Here is a 22,462-nt window from a genome sequence, read left to right as displayed (position 1 = left end):
TACAGATAAATATTATATTTTTTATTATTTTCGGTATTAGAAGAGAGTTGAATATAGAGCATGTTCAAATAAATGAAGGAATAGAAAATTCCAATTCTGAAAATCGTTTACATAATATTGTACAGGTTGACACTTTTTAAGTAGTCATATTAATTTTAGCGGTTGTATGTGAAGGATAAATGAGGAGGACAATCTCTCAATTATTTATATAGATCTTAAATAATATGTTAAATAAATCAAATTTTATAATAAACAATGTTAGAAAAAATAATATTTTTTTATATGTTCTTATTTGTTACCAAATTTTGTTTATATATCTCTTTTTTTAGATAATATGATTGATGATGTCACATTTACTTCAACTGACAGATAATAATATATTTCACAAGTGGAATTTAAATATTCTTGTACGAAATTCTACATAATTATGAAAGTCAAAGTTTAAACAATTTAGAGCAACAAAATAAAAATAGTGAAGCTCAGTACAGAAACATTACAAAATCAATAAAGGTAGTTTATTACATTGTATAATGTATTATATTTAAATATGCATATATATAATTAAATATGCGTAATAATTTATGTATGTAAAAAGAGTATATTGATTATAATTGATTATAGTTATCGCATTTAATCTTTACTTATCGCATGTTTAAATATACATCATTTTTTAAAAAGTCCGCGTTCTATGAAATGTAAGCATATATGCAATACCCTCAACTTTTTCCTTTTCTGTCACTATAAAAAAACAAGTCATCTACAAAAATAAAAATAAATAATTTATTTTTAATGCAAATAAAAAAGCCATGAATTTAATAAAAACAAATTGCTTTATAAAAATTATAAAAATTATATTAAAATATTATATTAATACTAATTATAAAAAATTGCTGTGATGGCTCAAGAAAATCAAATCAACTGAGACTTTTTCCTATTTAAAAATTTTTTCTGTCACAATTTTTCTTAGATTATTTTTACTAGCTTCGGACTCAGCAAACAAAATTGAAAAAAAAGACAAACTCAACAATTTCTGCCTGCTTTCCAAATTACCTGAACTGCACACAATCTTTTTCTTATTCTTTCATTGAATAGCAGAAAAACAATACAAGCGTAAAAATCAAAATGGCGAGAAATCTTTTGAATCGCAAAAAGAATGAAAACAGATATTCTCGAAATTTTTCTTCAAAGAAATATTCTTTTTGCCTTGTCCTTGGGGTTTCACTGACTAAAACCAAAAAATCTTTGTTTCCTTTCTTCTGATTAGTAATTCTAACATTTCAAAACGTTTCTAACACGAAACAAAGTGCATCTTTGCTATATGCATTTAGACTATATGAAACAAAGTGAATGCATGAGAACAGTCCTAGGAATTATGATAAATTTTGCGTGCAAACATACGTGATTTGTTACATATATAAGTATATTAATAAAATTACTCATACAAAACTAATAAATAATTAGACTGGTTGCCAGTTGTTTTGTATATCGTTAAATTTTTTCAATGATGACTGCGATAACATATTTGCCCGATGAAGTGATTATCATCATTCTAGAAATGAAGAGCATCAGCTTGGAAAATTTTGTGAATTTTCAACCTACGTTTAAAAGATTTCGTCAGATAACACTGCCTAACAATTTTTGAGAAATGAAATATTATGACAGATATTTCTTTATTTATGAGTTCTTTATATTAATTTATTTATACTTGTTTTATCCTCGATTCGTGTCACACAATAAAGCATCTTCGCTAAAAGAAATGTTAAAAATGTAAAATTAAAATAATTATATTGTTATTTTATTAATTTAAGTTGTGTGCGCATTCTTGTTAAGAGTAAATTGAGTACGTTTCTGATGTTACAATATAATATAATTGTAAAAAATTGAAATCTAGTAAAGCTAAAATTATAACGCGTTTAAAAACTTGATTCGTAATAAAATTCGTCGATTACATCCAAGCATCATTTAATAAGAACTTTAGTTTACACACAGTGAAAAACATGAATAAACATTAAATCAAATGCTGTTACAATTTTTAATATTTGAATTTTTAATTTTGCAATAATACAATTATGTGTAAATATTAATCTATAGCAATTTGTCATAATATTTAAATAAAAAATACTTTTCATTCATTCGTGTTATGATTTTTGATTTGTTTCGACATTTACTTATATAATATTATTTTTAATTTTCATAAATGATTATATTTTTTAGGACTTATGATATAATCGTATTTTTCTCTTAAAATTTTCTGTACATTTTTTACAATTTTATAAAACATTGTGTAATCAGAACTACTTAGAGATATTAAAGATGAAGTGCGTTGTTTATTTTAAAATTTTCTTTCAGTTTCTCTTTTTATTTTGGCACGTGTGGATTAAAAATATCCTTACACGTTTAAACTCGATAACATATTGTACTATATTGTATATCTACAGATTGTCATTTTTTGATTTATTGTTAATTTGATTAATAGTTAATTATTTAATTTGGTAATTAATTTGATTAAAAAATTAATGTATGTTCCATTAAATATATATATATATATATATATATATATATATATATATATATATATATATATGTTTCTATTCATATTTCTATAATTCTTATATTATTCTTATATAATTCTTATATATATATATATATATATATATATATATATATATTTTTTTTAAAGAGTATATTGATCAAATAAAGTTTATAGCTCAAATTGTCATTTATTATGTAGTCACATTTATTATAATTTTTGAGAATTGTTTATTTTACTTTTAGATGTCCCATTGCAAACAATAGGTATGATCCATAGGTAATTTTTAACAATTTACATTTTGAAGAATTAATAATGAAAGTACCAGGAATGAAATGTATGAAAGAGCTACTAAATTATGTGATTTTGATGTCGAAAGATAAGTTGTCGGATACAAAAAAAAAATGGAATGTCTTCTGCATTCCATAATTAAAAATTCTATAATTTATAACTTTCTTTTAGATGAGTGAAAATGAATTATTCGTGCAAAATTATCATGGTAAAATTTAATTATCTAAATTGCTATTAGCATTATAAATTAATGTAGTTATTATACAATTAATAGATAATTTTTTTTCAGGTTTAACAATTTGACATTTAGATATAACTTTGATCTAATATTCAATTAATAAACAAGTGTTTATACGACCAAACTGGCAATTTATTGTTTGATTATTATATCACGACGTTTCGACCATATGGTTTTGGTCCTTATCAAGTGAAACTAAAATAACAATACAATAAATAATGATAGTCATATTACAATGAAATAAATAGAATTAAGCACTTACGTTATAATTAAAAAGTAGAAAGAGAAAAATCGAAATGTCAAACTGACATTGTGTCAACCACTATGTTTGGAATACTGAGATCAACTAAACGACCTTTATTAATTTATCGTATATTTTGTTTAAATTCTCTGTATCTTTTTGGGAATTAATAGTGTTGTCAAATTTTTTAATAAAAAACATTTCAGCTATTTCTCTCTTTCTTACATGTTTTTCGTTATGTAGAATATCAGGCGCTGACCAATCGAAGTCATGATCAAATTTTAATTTGTGTTTGCTAATTACGGATAGATTACTTTCGTGCATTTTTACTTTGCTACACAATTACTGGCGACATTTTTAAAATTAAACATAATAATATTCAATTGTCTAAAACAATATCGATTTATATATAAAATATCCAATTTTATGAATAAACCAAGGAAAAAGCAGTTTTTAGAAGAGTTATTTATTATCGTAGCTAAATATTTTGAGTCAAATATATCTTGCTCAGTCATAAAAGAATGGCTAGATGATATTGAGCAAGAATTACTACACCGCCTTAAGAATGAACATTCTATACATCGAATATTCACGACATCTACTGAGCAAATTTTTTTTGGAAAGTTAACAACATCGATCATTTCTGGAAAGGAACAGAAACAATCCAGCAAATAGATGATAAATCCAAAATATTTTTATCTCTATATTTCCGATCCATAATAGTCAATAAATTACTTAGTCAATAAATCAACTATTTATGACGTTCAATATACAAGAAAAATTTCTGGATAATGTAATTTATATTTTAAATTTTATTAAATTATAATTAGTTATGCACTGCACGAGCATAATTGTCTTTTATATTTTATATAAATATTTGCATAATATAAAATTTTTATATAATTTATAATATATAGATTTCAGAACGTTTTGAATATTATCTAATAGTTATTACTTGTCAAAGCGTACTTAGAAGATTTGGCATATGCAGTTTTTTGAAATCAATGTTTGATGATTATATTTATCTCATAGCAGAAATGTAAGTATAATTTCAGCACTAGATCTTTTTTATAAAATTAGATTTTTTAAATTTATTTTATATACATATTCACATAAATAAACATATCTATTAGATAAACAAAATAAAAGTTAATTATATATTTATCTATATATGTATATAAAAAAATTACATGCAATTGTATGTAATAATTTTGAGATACAGAATTATACATAACATTTTTAATCAATTTATTATTAATACTAGAAAAATTTTTGTTATCGATGAACACTCTTTATATATATATTTGCGTACATGTATGTATACGTTATGTATACGTATATATATATATATATATATACATATAAATGTATTTTTTTATTATTTTCAGTGATTTGAATGAAGAGCGTATTTAAATAAACGAAAGAATAGATGAAAATTCCAACTCTGAAAATTGTTCACTTAATAATATACAGGTAGACAACTTTTTCCGTTAATTTTGTTAATAAAGAGAACAACCTTTCAATTATTGAAATTAATCTTTCAGTTATAGATCTTATAAATAATAAATAAATAAATGAAATTTTAAAATGAACAATGAATAAAAATAATAAAATTCTTTTTACGTTTATATTTGTAATTAAATTTTGCTTATAAATCTGTCTTTTTTCAGATAATACGATTGATAATGTCACGTTTCATATTTCAATAATCAGATAATAACATATTTTTTAAAAGAAATTTAAATATCCTGTCTGAAATCCTATATAATTATGAAAACCAAAGTTTAAACGATTTAGAGCAATATAAAGATATTGGAATTCAGTACAGAAGCTTTACAGAAACAATAAAGGTACTTTATTACATATTGTATAATATAATATATTATATTTAAATATGCATATATATATATATATATATATATATATATATATATATATATATATGAAGCGGACGCTTCAAATAATCTCACGAAGAATAATTTTTAAAACCGTTCCAACAATAAAAAACGTTAGACCAATTGCATTGTTTAAGGAGAGAAATATTTTAAAGGAGATTGTGTACTAGATAACGAATCAGTGCGTTCTTTGTATATGATACAATGTGCGTAATTGTATATGATACGAGGATCTTTTTCTTAGACACAGATAAAAAAAGATTTAAAAATAAAGAAGACTGATCAAGAAAGTAAAGATTAAAAAAGTACTTAAAATAATTGTATATAAAATAATTGTTTTAGTCTCAGGTAACGAAAGTTTTATTGATATTCATATCTAGAGAAGAATAAGTCAATAGAAAAACATAACAAAAAAAAGAAATTTTGATAAAAGCATAATGACGTGAAGTAGAGATAAGATAAAGATTTATGGAAAATCTAAAATTTATTTATATTATCAAAAAAAAGAAAGAAAAGAAAAAATTAATTCTTTTTAATATTTTATATATAATTTTTAAATTCAAAAATAATTTGTGATAGGGAAAAAATTTATAGTTAATTACTTAATAATTTCTCAAAATTTTAGCTATTGACCAATTAAAATTCTCAAATAAACTTTCTTAATTTTTTATTGTAATAATAGGCCAATTGAAAATATGAAAAGGGCAACAAATTTATTTGAAATAACATTAGAGCATAATTATCTATAAAACGCCATAAATCTTTAGAACAATGAAAAGAGATTAGAAAGAATTATTCATTCTTTTATCTGACTTTTAATTTCGTCGACCAATCAAAACCAACAAATCTAATTGCTCTTTCTTGTTGGTCAGTCGAAACATCTTTAACATTGAGCAAAGTGAATCTACTCCAAACGAAGTACAAACACACGTTATAGTCACATGACGACAGTCTTAGAAGCTACACTAAATTTTGTGCATTTACACATTCGTGATTTGTTATATATACGTATAAGTATATAAATAAAATTAGTGATACAAAATACCGCTAGTAAATAACGCTTGCCAGTTGTTTTGTGTGTTGAATTTTTTCCGATGGCTATGATAACATACTTGCCCGACAATGTGATTACTATCATTCTAGAAGAGAAAAACATCAGCTTGGAGAATATCATGAATTTTAAGTCCACGTGTAAAGATTCCAGGAGATGACACTATCTAACAAGTTTTAGGAAAGGAAATATTATCAGAGGTATATTCTTATTTATAAATTCTTTATTTTAATTTAATTATATTTATTTAACACTAGGGCGATTTTCGTTAATTTAACAAATTTAACGCAAAAAAAATAGTAAAAAGTTGAAATTATTATGTTGTTATCTTATTAATTTTAGTTTGTGTGTGACTGTGTGTGAGTGTGTGTGTGTGTTTGTGTGTGTGTGCGTGCGTGTGTTTGTTTGTTGTGTGTGTGCGTGTGTGTGTGTGTGTGTGTGTGTGTGTGTGTGCGTGTGTGTGTGTGTGTGTGAGTGTGTGTGTGTATCTAAAAAAGTGAAAATTAAGGATATTTACAACTTAATAGAATTGCAGTAAAAAAAATCGAGATTTAATAAAGTCGAAATCTTTACGCATGTAAAAGATAATCAATATAAAGGGTGTTCGGAAATTCAACCAACAGACCTTCACAGTCGGGGGTACCAAAAGAATCACTTTTTGCAAATGGACCTAGGTCGTTACATCGCTACGGCAGACAGAGTATTCGAAAAAGGTCGAACTTCAAAATATCTGAATAAATATAAGTTTTATAAAAAACTGTTTTAGACAAAAGTTGTTGGGTGTAAAAAGATTTATTTACTGATTTTATGAGTTTGATCTTGGATGGCGTCGCCAAATCTATTACTATTGTATATATATATAATATATAGTATATAAAAAATATATAAATTAAGAATTAAATAATATAATAATAATAAAATAATTAAACATTATTAATTGCTCTACGAAGACTACGTACGAGCATGTAGGACACTCTTCTCACCGCTTCGCCGCGCGCCTAGTATCGCATTACAGTAGGACGTCTCTTCTCGTCGCGCGCTTGTACAAAGTGCGGATTGGCCTATCTTTTTAATTAATTTCTTATTAATTGTCTTAAAAATCGCAAAATTGTAGAGGAGTTTCCTAACCAGTTTAACATGAGTTATATGCACACTAAAGATGACCCGCGAATTATAGGACACCCTGTATATTTCTCTTGATTTACTATTTCCGAAAATTAATCTCTTAAAACTGATGTCATCCTTGAATTATGAAATTGCCTTCAAGATTACGCGTAATTTTTTTTAACATTTTATAATTTTTCAAATTTTAAAAATAGTTTATAGGAAAAAAAAAAATCTCTTGTTAACCACATAATTTTTCAAAATTCTCCAAAACTCACCATCAATTAAAATCCCTAAATAAAATTTTCTTATCTTTTCATTGTATAACGAAGGGCAAACGAAAATATGAAAAGAGCGAAAAATCTCTTTGAAATAACTAAAACAAAACGCCTAAACGCCATAAATCTCTAGAAAAGTGATAAGAGAAATTGTTGTAAAATTTTTTTCCAAAAATTATTCATTCTTGCTTCACTTTTTCAGTTTTATTTTTAACCAATCAAAACTATAGAGAAATAGAAATCTATATAGAAATCTGTTTAAACATTTCGAAGCATTTCTACAACGCTGAGCAAAGTGCTCTGAGTCTACATCATAACAAACTGGTGGTGCACGTTTCAGACGTAAAACATATACTTATATAAGTATATAAATAAAATTTGTGATACGAAACCAATAAATAATACTCATTGCCAGTTATTTTGCTGAATTTCTCTGATGGCTACAATAACAAATTTGCCCGACGATGTGATTATTATCATTCTGGGAAGAATGAGCATCAGCTTCGAGGATATCGCGAATTTTCAGTCCACGTGCAAAAGACTTCAGCAGATAACACTATCCAACAAATTTTGGGAAAGGAAATATTATCAGAGGTATTTTTATTTATAAGTACTTTATATTATTATTATATAATTTAATTTATTGAAATTAATTTATTTATATCTATTTCGTGTGTATGCCTGTGTATGTGTGTATGTGTGTATGCTTATTGAATCAATAGAAAGCATGTTTCTGATGTTACAATTTAATATAATTGTAATAAGAAATCATAATTTAGTAAAGACGAAATTTTTATGCGTGTAAAGACTTGACTAGTCATTGTAATATACATCGATCAATACCAAGTTTCCAAGAAACTTACTCGTTTTTCTAGAACACAAAAAATATCAGATTATATAGATCTGTTATTATTGTGATAATTATAATTTGATTAAAATAGTAAATCATATCGTTTTTCTTAAATAGAAAAATTTATATTTTTATTTATTTTTTTAAAATTTGTTTTAAGTATTAATTTATATATAATTATAAAATTTAATTATTCTTTAAAAACATATCTTTTTAATTTATTGTTGATATTGTGGCATTGTTTAATATAAATAAAATCTTTTTTGTTTTTTTTAATTTTAGCTGTCCTACTGCAGAAAATAAATATAACAAAACGAAACAAAAGAAAATATTTCATCAAAACAATTTCAAAGAAAAACTAAAAGCAGGATTATATCATGTTCAAAAGTTCCAAAATTATGCGTCTTTGATGTCAGAAAATAACTTAACTGATATTGACAAAAACAATTCGAACACCATTTGCGGTCAACTGTTCAAATTTCCATGATATATTATCTTGTGCGGGATGAGATAGAAAGAATTTCTGCGCAAAAATTATAGTAAAAGATTCAATCGTTATTGACATTATAAATTAATGGTATTATTGTATATGTAATATATAAATCTTTTTCAGCCAATTGTTTCCCAATTTGACGCGTGAATATTACTTGAAGCTGACTTGTCACTACCTAAAACAGTATAGATTTATACACAAGCAAGTGAAACTTATGTCAAAGTTGAAGACAAAATTTCTTTTAGAAAAACAACTTACGATTATAGCGCAATATTTTCAGCCACATGTCTCTTATTGGGCTATAAAAACGTGGCTAGATGAAATAGCGCAGACAGTATTATCTCGTCTGATGGAAAAATATCCAGCCCATTCAATTTTCTCTGCGACTTCAGAGCAATTTTCTTTTGGAGTGATAATAATATTGCGGACAATTTCTGGAATGAGACAGAGTCAAGGCAAATTATAGATGTTCTCGAGGAATACATATTTTGTGACTTAGTGATTTATAAATTGCCTCGATTAATGAAGACATTGCATTTCGAAGAAAAATATATAAGACATGTAAGTTATTTTAAATTATAATAATAATTTGTTTTGCGATGCGCAAATATAGCTATAATTTTTATATCTTATATAAATATTCAATATATAATTTTTTAATTGAATTTAATATAGATGCCAGGATGTTTTAAAAATATTTACCAACTCTTATGTATCACACCGTAGCTAGAAGACTCGGCATACATACCATTATGACGATATATAGAGCAGTAGCTATTGCAGTTATATGGAAACCAGAATAGTAAATATAATTTTAATTTATTTCTAAAACTCTTTTAATATTTCTAAACACATACACTTTTTATAAAGATATTTCAACGGTTTATTAGAATATTTATTTGTTTTAAAATGATGAATGAAACAAGAAAAAAGATTGCAATGTAAAAATATTTTTATTTCGAATATTTACCTTAATATGTGTGTAACGCGATAAGGTTTAATTTAAAATGTATTGAGACTCATTTAAATAAGGTGCTATTTATAAGGTTTTATCGCGCTCGTTATGCACATGTAGAAAAATAATTAAAATAAATATTTCTTTTATTTATATTACAGATAAACATATTCATATATTTAGATTTAATAAAATAATGTTTTATATATTTTATTTTACTGATAAAAACTATTAATTCTTTATAACATATACGGAATAATAAAATGACTTTATTTATAAAATGCAACTTGTTTAAAGGAAAATTTAAACTTGAATAATTTTTTAACGTATGTTTGACAATTAATTTTTATTTTATATTAAACAGAATCTGCTGGTTTCTCTTCAAAAATTAAAAAATGTAATTTGTTGCGCAATTAGGATTTATGAATTTTCATTCAATTTATTGCGAATGCTAGAAAAATTATAAGTTTTAATTACAATGAATATGCTTTCTCTGTATGTTTAAACACATATGCGTATGTATATAAATGTTTTTTTTTTTTTTTTTAGTAATATAAAGAGTTGGAATAATGCGGAGTACTTTTATATGAACCATAACTCCAATTTACCGTATCCATCAAACATTGTCAGAAAGAGATGTCAGAATAATGAACATCAACTAAATTTGTCGGAGCCAATAGATTATATATGTGTTAGTGAATTTTTATATTTAATTTTTTATATTAATTTTAAGTAGTCAATAAAAATAATAATCAATTAAAAATTCTGTAAATAACACGTTACTTTAATGAGTCTCAATTTTTTTTTAACATTTTAAATCAATAAATGAAAATAATAAATTCCTTTTTGTTTTTGTCTGTAATCAAAATTTTTTCACATGTCTGTACTTTTTTTTTTTTTTGATAACACGAGAAATAATGATGAATATTGTTCAAGGATTTAGGTATAATCACGCTGTACATTACGGGTGGAAATTTAACATCTTCAACAGTTTTCTTGTTTCTTGCACTTTTAGAAATGTTGAGAGCATAGATATTGAAGTTGAATATAAAAATATTACAAAGTCAATAAAGGTAGATTATAACACATATAATGTAATTTAATAATATGATTTTATTATTATATCATAATATGATATAATAATTATTAATAACTTAAGTCATTATTTTAAGAAATGCTTGCGTAACAAAATATTAATTGAATTTGCTGCTTACTCCTCCACAGATTAAATCTGACAAGAAACGCTTTACAAAACGGACAAAGAATATTAAGTTTGCCGTTGGAATGATCGTGAGGCATACACGGGACGATTATTCCTCTATCAATAAGCATGACGGTGTGATCATTGGATGGCATTGTACGTGTAAGAGAATATTGAATGCTGTTATGTTCCCATTTCTATATCAAATCTCCAATTATCATCACATTTTTAAATGTCATTTTTAAGCAATGCCCAAATGCACTACATCATTCTCGCTGAAAATAATCAAATATGTTATGTACCAGAAGGTATGATTACATGTCAATTTTATATTTTCTGCGCGATCTGGAAATACCGAGCAATTCTTTATAGTTTTTGAGAGCTGAATCCAAATCCGCAAGGCAAAACGGTCTGCCACGTCAGTTTTTCGAGAAAAATGTACTTAAAGTCCCTCAAAACATGCTTCTGAATATTTTTAGCAGACAAACCTGATGCGCAAGGGTCTTCAAACGAGGATCAAATTTAAATTGAGCTGTCAAAAATCTATAAAAATTACTTGTTTTTCTAGACCGCAAAATCATGCAGATTTGTATTATTAATATTCTTTTCATAATTCACACACACACACATATATATATATATATATATATATATATATATATATATATATATATATATATATTTTACGATCTTTTATCTGTATAATGTAAAATATATCTTTTTATTTTAGATCAACTATCAATATGTCCATCAAAAGAAATTGATAACATAGAAATTGGAAAATATTTTTCCTATTTTGAAGGCAATTTTACGTACCAAATGAAAATTTAAAAGAACATTATCCAGAAGATATCGCTGCATTAACTGGATTACTTATCAAACAATAGTTTTATTACCTTAAAATGTACAATATAATTCTTTCAATAATATTTCTCAATTTAGCTTTTATTGTAAACGACATATGTATAAATATTCTTACGATCTTATTTACATTTCTGTGAAACGGTGTTATTCTGCTTATTGCTGTGAAAAATAAAAATGATCTCTGCAACAACGATTGCGTTTTCAGCAACGGCAAACATATTAAAATTGAGTCAGCCAAGTAGTTCGGACACGTTATTGACAGATTCGTTCTTTTAAACTGTTTCTTACTGTTTCCTGTGTTATTTTATTTTATAATAAAATTTTTTAAGTGAGTTTTTCTCTTTCTGAAAGTATTGATGATGAGCGTGCTTTTGATTAATCGATATCAATTCGAGGATGTAACGATATACACACGGCTATATAGAATATCAATTTATAAATTTTGTAAATCTTACATTGTAAAGAAATATTTTTGCTATACATTTAATTGAATAAAAAAATAAAAATTTAAATAGCATAAAAATCCATGTAAAATTATTTATATGTATTTAAACATTGAAAAATTAAAATGCAAAATTTTGAAAACAAATCATCGTAAATAAATGATTTTTATATTTTATGCATAAAAGAATTTCGACAATTTTTTTCTTATAAATAAAGATTATTGTATAACTTTAAAGATTCTGAAATTATGTAATTAAGTTTTATAAGTATTATAATTATGACATATTGCTAATTCTATGATATTGTTTAATATAATTTTTAAAAGTTAAAGCATATTTTGTTTTAATTTTAAATATTCTAAAGCGAAAGAAACTATAATAAAAATAGAAAAGAAAAAATTGTTTTACTCAAATATATTATTAAATTAAAATTAAAAATATGAATTCTCAGGCAAAGTCTGAGCTACGAATATTGACATTTGTCTATTCCAATAATGTCACGTGTATTTCACGATCGATACATGACTATATTTAATAGATTTTTCCAATATTTTACAAATAAATAATTATAATTAAATATAAAAATAGTAAGAAAGAGACAAAAAAAATTTTGATAAAAATACAATAAAAATAATATAAGTTAAAAATTTACAGAAAATTTAATACTTGTTTCTCAAAAAATATGTATTATCAATATCACACATGTATTATCACAATATATGTCATAAATATGTATTATCAAAATAAAAAGGAAAGAAAAGAGAAGAAAAATTATTCTATAAAAACTCAAAAGCGATGAATACACTGATAGATTGTTAATCAAATCCTTTTTTTTTTTTTTGCCTTTAAAATGTAAGCTGTCAGCGTATGAGGAAATGATAAGAGTATACATTATTCATATTGGTTACACTTCAAACTATGCAACTTTTATTTTTAAAAAAACTGTGCAATAATTTTGTTGAAAATAAAAAAAAAAAAAACAATCTGCGTGTTTCTCTTGATTTATTATTTTCAAAAATTAATCTTTTAAAACTAATGTTATTCTTGAACTATTAAAACTTGTTTTTGAAATTACGTGTAATTCCATTTTAACATTTTATAATTTTTTAAATTTTGAAAATAATTTGTGGAAGAGAGAAAAATCTCTCTAATTAACTACATAATTTTTCTAAATTCAAGCTATTGATCAATTAAAATCCCTAGGAAAGTTTTCTTCTTTTTTTATTGTAATAACAATAAGCAACTGAAAATATTGAAAGAGGAGGGGAAGAAATCCTTTTAAAATAACATCAGAGCAAAATTTTAAACCCCATAAATCTTTAGAACAATGAAAAGAGAGACTGTCTGGAATTTTTTCAAAGTATTATTCATTTTTGCCTTGTCTTTTTACTTTCACTATTTTTTGACCAATCAAAATCAAGAAATCTATGTTCTCTTTGTCCTGATTGGTCGGGCAGACGTTCCGAAGCATTTCTAGCATTTAGCAAAGTGCATCTACGTGCACATCAAACGAAGTGCATGTTACAGACGCATGGCGACAGTAGAAACTAGAAGCTTTGTGAGTTCATATTCGTAAAATATTATTTATACATATAAGAACGGAAACAAAATTAATATCACAAAATCAGAAAATAACTTTCATAACGCTCAGTTGTTTTGTGTATTGTTGAACTTTTTCCAATGGCTACGATAACACAATTGCCCGACGATTTGGTTCTTATTATTCTGGAAAACGAAAACCTTAGCGTGGAGGATATCGTGAATTTCAAGTCCTCGTGTAAAAGATTCCAGCAGATGACCCTATCCAACAAGTTTTGGGAAAAGAGATATTATGAGAGGTATCTTTTACTTATAAATTTTTTACTTTAATTTATTTATACTTATTTTACACTCGGACAATTTTTGTTACTCAACAAAGCAGTTTTTTTTCCTAAAAAAAAATAATAAAAAAGTAAAGTTAAAATTATTACGTTGTCATCTTAATTCAAATCAGGGGTATGTGTATGTGTGTGTACCACAAACACATGTAACCGTTTTTTTTTATAACTTTCAAGCTTTATAGTTTTTACAATTTTATATAACATTATACATGCAATCAGTTATATCTATTTAGAGATTGTAAAGATTGAACATATATTTTATTTTTAAATTTCCTTTTATTTTTTTTTATTTTGATAACATGTGCAGACTGAAAAACCTTTTTACACATTTTACACATTTAGTCTTCATTAGATTTCTTTTATTTAAATATGATTTAAGATAACAAACTTAAATAATGTAAGATTATTTTAACAAATGTACTTAATAATACATTGTTCATATATATGGGTATCATAAAAATTGTAATGTAATATTATCCATTACTATAATAATAATTATAGTTTGTCTAAATAAGTATATCATATATCTTTTTTCTAGAAGAATCTACATTGTTATTTATAAATTTTTTACTTTGTTCCAAATATTAAATAATATGTAATTATAAAATTTATATATTCTTTAAAAAATATTTTTTCTTAAAATTTATTGTGGCAATGTTTAATATAGTTTCTACGAATTCTTTTTTTTTTTTTTGTTTTAGATGTTTTACTGCAGAAAAAAAAGAAAATTACAAAAGAAATTCTTCATCCTATCGATTTCAAACAAATATTATATTATGTCCAAAAGTTACAATATTATGCTATTATAATGTCGGAAAAGATGTTATATGATACTGATAAAGAACAATTAGAGAGTCTTCTGCGTTCAATTGCTGAAAATTCCATGATATATTATTTTGTGTTGGATGAAATAAATCGAATTTCTGCTCAAAAACATGGTAAAAATTTAATAAACTAAATTATTATTAAAAATTAATGTGACTATTGTATGTAAAATATATATAATTTTCTTTTCAGCAAACTATTTTCCAATTTAACATGTGAACATAACTTTCAATTAATTACTTACTATCTGAAACAGTATCGATTTGTACATAAGCAAATGAAGTTTATGAATTTGCCGGAGGCAAAACGGCTTTTGGAAAAGGAACTGACGATCATGGCGAAAAGTTTTCAGCCACGTGTGTCCTCTGCGACCGTAAACACGCGGTTAAATAATATAACGCAGACAGCACTATCTCGTGTGAAAAATGAATATCCACGTTATTCAATTTGTTCTACGGATTTAGAGCAATTTTCTTTTTGGAGAGACAACAACATTCATGAAAGTTTCTGGAATGAAACTGAATCAAAGCAAATTATGCGTGTTCTCAAAAAATATATATATTCCGAATTAGATATTCCTGAATTTCATGAAATATTAATGACGTTAGATTTCAAAGCCGAATATATAGAATGTGTAAGTTATTTTTAATTATTTTAAATTGTAATAATAATCCATAATGCACTGCGCAAATATAATTGTAATTTTTATATCTTATCATCGTTCAATATACAATTTTTCTAATGTAATTTAATATAGGTGGCAGAATATTTTGGAAAACTTCTATGCATTATCACGTTTCACATCGTAGCTAGAAGACTCGGCATATACAGCTCTCTGAAAACAGAGAAGACGAATATTCGAGTTAAATGGGGACCAAGATAGTAAATATGATTTCCGTCTATTATTAAAACTTTTTCAATATATATATATATATATATATATATATATATATATATATATATATATATAGTGTACAAATACATGTTTTTATATAATTTTCTATGATTTCTTAGATTAATTATTTGTAGCATAAAAATATTTCCTTCTCGAACACATTATGTGTCATGTATATATATATATATATATATATATATATATATATATATATATATATATATATATGTACACATACAAAGAGATAATACTAATCTTCCTTTCTCGGTAAAAATTAAAGTCATCATAAAATTTTTATATGAAAAAGTATAATTTCTTTTACAAAAATAATTCTTTTATTTATTTTAAACATAATATATTCATGTATTTAGGTTAAAAGAAAAATAACGTTTTATAAATTATATTTCACCGATAAAAGCTATGAAATAGCTTAACGCGTATGAAATGATAAAATGACTTTATGCAAAATAATCGATGGAATTTATTATTTAAAAAAAAAACTTGTATAATTTTTTAAAACATGCTAGATAATTATTTTATATTGAAAAAAATTTGGTGTTAAATCATTTCAATTATTTTTAAAATGTAGAATGTTTTAAAACAGCCTGTTGCGAGAATTAAAATTTCTGCACATTTATAATCAGTCTATTAGAAATGCTAGAAAAATTATAAATTTTAATTGCAATAAACATTCTTTCTATATGTTTAAACATGTAACATATATATGTATATAAAAATGTTTCTTTATAATTTTAACAGTAATGCAGACACTGACAATGATGCAGCTCTCGGTAAAAGTGCGCAAATGTATAGATTACTACCATCACCACGACCACGACCACGCACGTATTTCGATTTCCGTGAAAATCCATTTGAAGATCTTTTCGAGATAGGGTATCCACACTGTATTAAGGTTGACAATTTTTTTATATTAATTATTAAATTTTATTATATCATTTATTATTTATTATATCATTTAATTATATTATTTAATTTTTTATTATATCATCTAATTTTTTATATTAATTTTAAATTATTAATAAATATAATAGTCAATTATTTATAAGTCTTGTAAATAACATGTTAATTCAATAATTCTCTTTATTACATTATCTTCTATCAAAAATGTGTTATCAAAATTTTATTTGCATGTCTTTGTTTTAGCTCACAAGAAGGATAATAGAATATTTCAATAGTAACCTTAAAACGGATCATAAAAGTACTATACAATGAAAATACAATGCAATACAATTGAGTTGGAAACACTTAACTTTTTATTCAAATATTTTATGACAAAATGATAAACACGTAAATATTGAAATTGAATACAAAAACATTACAAGTACAATAGAGGTAGGTTATAACACATTGTACAATTTAATATATTCATATATATGAATATATCTATATATGAAAAGAATATATTAATTATAATTATTTATTCAGTTATTACATTATTTAAAAAATTACTAGCATAACAAAATATTGATTGAATCTTTCATCTGTGCAATATGTAAAATATATATATTTTTTTTTAATTTTAGTTCAATATGTTACCCAAAAGAAATTAATAACATAGAAATTGGGAAATACTTCTTCAGTTTCGAAGGTACTTACTACGTACCGAATGAAAACTTAAGACAATATTATCCAGAAGATATCGCTGCAATAGCCGAAATACTTGCCAAACAATAATTTTTATTACCTTAAAATATACAACAGTTCTTTCAACAACATATTTTTTCATTTAGCTTTTATTGTGTATATACATATGTATATTATATACACACACATATATATTTATATGCATATACATATATATATATATATATATATATATATATATATATATATATATATGTATAAATATGAAATATCATTCTATAAATTTTTTGTAATCTTACATTGTAAACAAATATTTTTTATTTAATTAAATATAAAAATAAAAGTATTATATTCCATAAAAATCTATATGACTTATTATTATGTACTTAAAAATTAAAAATTATATTCAAAATTTTGAAGAAATTAAATTTTATAAATATTTTAAAAATGCATTATTAAATTGATTGTTTAATATATTTCTTGAAAATTAAAATATTTTTGTCTTAATTTTAGATATTCTAAAAGAGAAAAAAATTAATAATACGAACAGAAAAGAACAAATGATTTTATTATTAAAATTTTAAAAGCAAATAGAAGTAAATGCAAAATATACAAGAATTTATAATATTGAATAATATTTGCATAACTGATTAATTTTTGAAATTTTATACATCAAAAGACAAAAGAATAGTTTTCATTCGCAGAAAGTCACGGAATGCCTTCCTAACATATATATTACTTTATTAAGATTTAGATAAGCTCTCTAAAATTTGATATATAAATCTCATAATTTATATTTTATTTAATTTATTATATTATTTAGTTTGTCCTTTTCAAGTTTAAGTGTTTTTTATTATATTTATATATTTCTAACAATTGTTGCGCTGTATATATAATTCTTAGCTATATATATTTATTGTTTTTTATTACATTTGTTTTCTCTTACCTCATTTTGCTATTACAATCTATTTTATAGTTTATTAAAATCTTCTTAATTATCTTAGATAACGTAGGTCTTTGAAAAAAGAGATCTTTGAATTTGTAATATCGGAAAAGACGTTCCTTCGATATCTATTATGACCTACGGAAAATTCAATATCTCCGATGTTAATGATATAAAGTTGAATATTGTTATCATCTTGAGCACATACGCGCAAGGATAATTTAAGAAAATAAATGCATATATTATTTTGAGACTACATATTCCTATCGAATTCTTTATCTTTTAATTTTTACAATAAGGGAATTATTTGCTTTCCGCTTGTCAATAGGTGGCTTTTAAAACGTGGAATATCAGCGGAATAATAAGAGAGGATGGTAATTGTATTATCTTTATTAATTGTTTTTTGGACTGCATATTATTTTTAAAAAAACATTAATCTTGTTAAAAAAAAAATATATTTTTCGCAAATGTTTCTCTTGATTTATTATTCCCAAAAATTAATCTCTTAAAACTGATCTCATTCTTGAATTATTAAAACTCGCCTTTAAGATTACGCTTAATTCCTTTCTAATATTTTATAATTTTTAAAATTTTTAAAATAATTTTTGGCAAAGAAAAGATTTCTGTCGTTAACTGCATATTTTTTGAAAAACTGTTGATCAATTAAAATCCTCAAACAAATTTTCATATTTTTTATTGTATAACAATGGACAATTGAAAATATCAAAAGGCCGAAAAAATCCTTTTAAATAATTTTTACAACATTAAAGCAAAATTCAAAACGCCAAAAATTTCTAGAACAGTGAAAAGAGATTGTCTCGAATTTTTCTTCAAAAATTAGTCATTCCTGCCTAGCTTTTTAGTTTGACCAATGAAAATCAATAAATCTACGTTTCCTTTATCCTGATTGGTGAGTCAAGCGTTTCGAAGCATTTCTAATACCGAACAAAGTGCATCTGAGTTTGCAGCAAACGAAGTGCATGTTACAGACACATGGCGACAGCTTTAGAAGCTACAATAAACTTTGTGCGTCTACACATTTGTGATTTATTTTATATATACATATAAGTATATAAAAAATTATAGTGCAAAACCAATAAATAACGTTCATTGCCAGTTGTTTTGTATATTTCTAATGGCTAAAATAACAGATTTGCCCGACGATGTGATCATTATCATTCTGGGAAGGACGAGCATTAGCTTCGAGGATATCGCGAATTTTCAGTCCACGTGCAAAAGATTTCAGCAGATAACGCTGCCCAACAGCTTTTGGAAAAGAAAATATTATCAAAGGTATGTTTTTATTTATGAATTCTTTATTTTAATTTATTTATATATATATTTTACACTCGGACAATTTTCATTAATTAACAAAATATTTTCACAAAAAATAATATAAAGGAAAGTTAAAATAATCACGCTGTTATCTTATTAATTCAAGTTGTATGTGTGCCACAGGCATATATAGATAATACACATACACACACACACGCATGCACACGCACACGCACGCAAACATGTTGTTTTTTAAATTATTTAAAATTATTAAAAATATAAATTGCAAAATTTTTTGCTCTTACATTTAGTGAGTCTTTCATTTTTGTGTTATTTTGATTTTGTAATAAAAATAAGTTTAATTTGTAGTGTAAAAGAAAAAACACTAAATTAAAATAATCTTCTAATCATTTTCAAATTTAAATTTAAAAATTTACAATAATATGATTATGTATAAATGTTTACTTATATAATAATATTCAAATACTTTTATTACATTATTCGTTTCAAAATTGCCTTATAAAATATTCATTATATCTTTATTGAATAATTATATTCCTTCAAAGTTATGATGTAACGTATTTTTTTTTTATTATCAAACTTCTGCTCCTTTTTACAAATTTATATATTATATAACATTATATGCAATCAGTTTTATCTTTAGAAATTGTAAAGATAGAACATATATTTTATTTTAAAATTTTTCTATTCCTTATTAAATTTATTCCTTATTAAAAGTTTTTTATTTTGATAACATGTGCATAATGAAAACATTTTTACACAATTAGTTTTCACTCAATTTTTTATACTTAAATATAATTTGATTAAATAAGTAAATTATATATATATATATTTTTTTAAATGAAAAAATTTATATTGATATTTATAAATTTTTATTTTATTCTAAATATTAAATTATATGTAATTATTTTATATTTATATATTCTTTCAAAAATATATTTATTAAAATTTATTGCTCATATTATGGAGATATTAAATATAATTTTTGAAAATCTTTTTTAGTTTTGGCTGCTGTACTGCGGAGAAAAAGTATAGCAGAAAAAACAAAAGAAAGACTTTCATCATATCAATTTCAAACAAATGTTATATTATATCGAAAAGCTACAAAATTATGCGCTTATAATGTCGGAAAATATGTTACGTGATATTGACAAGGAACAATTGGAGCGTCTTCTGCGTTCAATTGCCGAAAATTCCATGACATATTATTTTCTGTGGGATGAGATAAATAGAATTTCTGAATCTCAGAAATCATGGTAAAAAAATTAATAAACTAAATTGTTATTAATATTAAAAATTAATGTGACTATCGTATAGTTAATGTTTAATTTTTCTTTCAGCGAACTGTTTTCTAATTTGACACGTGAATATTACTTTAAGCTGATTTTTTACTTATCTGAAACAGTTACGATTTATACATGAGCAAATGAAATTTATGATGATGCCGACGACAAAACTGATTTTGGAAAAACAACTTACGATCATGGCGCAATGTTTTCAGCCACATATCTCTTATTCGGTCATAAACACGTGGTTAGATAACATAACCCGGACAGTACTATCTTGCCTGAAAAATAAACATCAACGTCATTCAATTTGTTCTACGACTTCAGAGCAATTTTCTTTTGGAGAGACAACAACATTGAGGATAAGTTTCTGGAATGAAACAGAATCAAAGACAAATTATGTGTGTTCTTGAGAGAATATATATATTCCGAGTTAGAGATTACATGAATTGCATGAAATATTAATGACATTAGATTTCGAAACCGAATATATAGAATATGTAAGTTGCTTTTAATTATTTTAAATTGTAATAATAATCCATAATGCACTGCGCAAATGTAATTATAATTTTTATTTTTATTATTGTTCAATATACAATTTTTCTAATATAATTTTATAGATTCTAGAATTTCTATTGACTATCTCCTATCACATCGTAGCTAGAAGACTCGGCATATACAGCTCGCTGAAAACAATAGGAGATACTATTAGAGTTAAATGGAGACCAAGGTAGTAAATATGATTTTTGTCTATTGCTAAAACTTTGTCAATACATATCCTACACGTTTTGATATAGAATTTTATGATTTCATAGATTAATTATTTGTAGTGTTACGTCCGGTAGACTTCACGAATGTTCCTTTTTTTTATATATACTAATATATAAATTATTGCGTCCAAGAGACTGCATGATTGTTTTCTTTCATCGAAAATTCGTTAATGACATAAGATTTGTTAGTGACATAAATTACGTTCTAAGAAATAGTCTACGTCCGACAGAAAGAATAAACAGGCGAAGTCTGAAAAGCGAGACTGTGTAATCTCGTTGTCGAAAGTCAAGTATAAAAACAGATCCATAAATTTAAACATTATAACTCACTCTAAAGGCTCGAAATTTTCAAACAAAAAAATACAGATAGTCAAGCACTAGAAATTTTAAACCATGACAAACAGATAGCGAGATACTCGAGCTCGAGTTCGGATATCAGACCTAAGAATTTTAAACTAAAAAAATAATAAACAGAGCACAAAAACAATGATCCACTGATGATCCGGAGTTGAGACTCGCGACACTCGA

The 22,462-nt window shown here is 24.3% G+C and overlaps 2 protein-coding genes, 1 long non-coding RNA gene and 1 pseudogene across 3 annotated transcripts in view; 3 read left to right on the top strand and 1 right to left on the bottom strand.

Moving 5' to 3' along the window:
* Window positions 1–22,462, top strand: part of LOC126855608 (uncharacterized) — a 96,186-nt gene that overhangs the window by 5,431 nt on the left and 68,293 nt on the right. The gene's annotated exons all lie outside the window — the stretch shown is intronic.
* Window positions 1–22,462, bottom strand: part of LOC126855607 (septin-2-like) — an 88,605-nt pseudogene that overhangs the window by 49,076 nt on the left and 17,067 nt on the right.
* The window catches only part of LOC126855606 (uncharacterized), a 77,665-nt gene continuing 61,473 nt past the window's right edge, over window positions 6,271–22,462 (top strand). The window contains exons 1-2 of the mRNA XM_050603420.1: window positions 6,271–6,446; window positions 8,044–8,222. Of these exons, the coding sequence (XP_050459377.1) occupies window positions 8,065–8,222 (158 nt within the window). The 5' untranslated portion in view covers window positions 6,271–6,446; window positions 8,044–8,064. The remainder of the gene's footprint in view (window positions 6,447–8,043; window positions 8,223–22,462) is intronic.
* On the top strand, window positions 9,330–11,364 carry LOC126855630 (uncharacterized). The gene is made up of 5 exons (XR_007688273.1): window positions 9,330–9,532; window positions 9,647–9,773; window positions 10,476–10,617; window positions 10,863–10,999; window positions 11,151–11,364. It is a non-coding gene; the product is annotated as an uncharacterized LOC126855630 (long non-coding RNA).

The sequence above is a fragment of the Cataglyphis hispanica genome, chromosome 16 (assembly GCF_021464435.1).
Source record: "Cataglyphis hispanica isolate Lineage 1 chromosome 16, ULB_Chis1_1.0, whole genome shotgun sequence".
Lineage (NCBI taxonomy): Eukaryota > Metazoa > Arthropoda > Insecta > Hymenoptera > Formicidae > Cataglyphis > Cataglyphis hispanica.
Note: the sequence above shows the minus strand (reverse complement) of the source record. Positions and strands in the feature narration are given on the sequence as shown.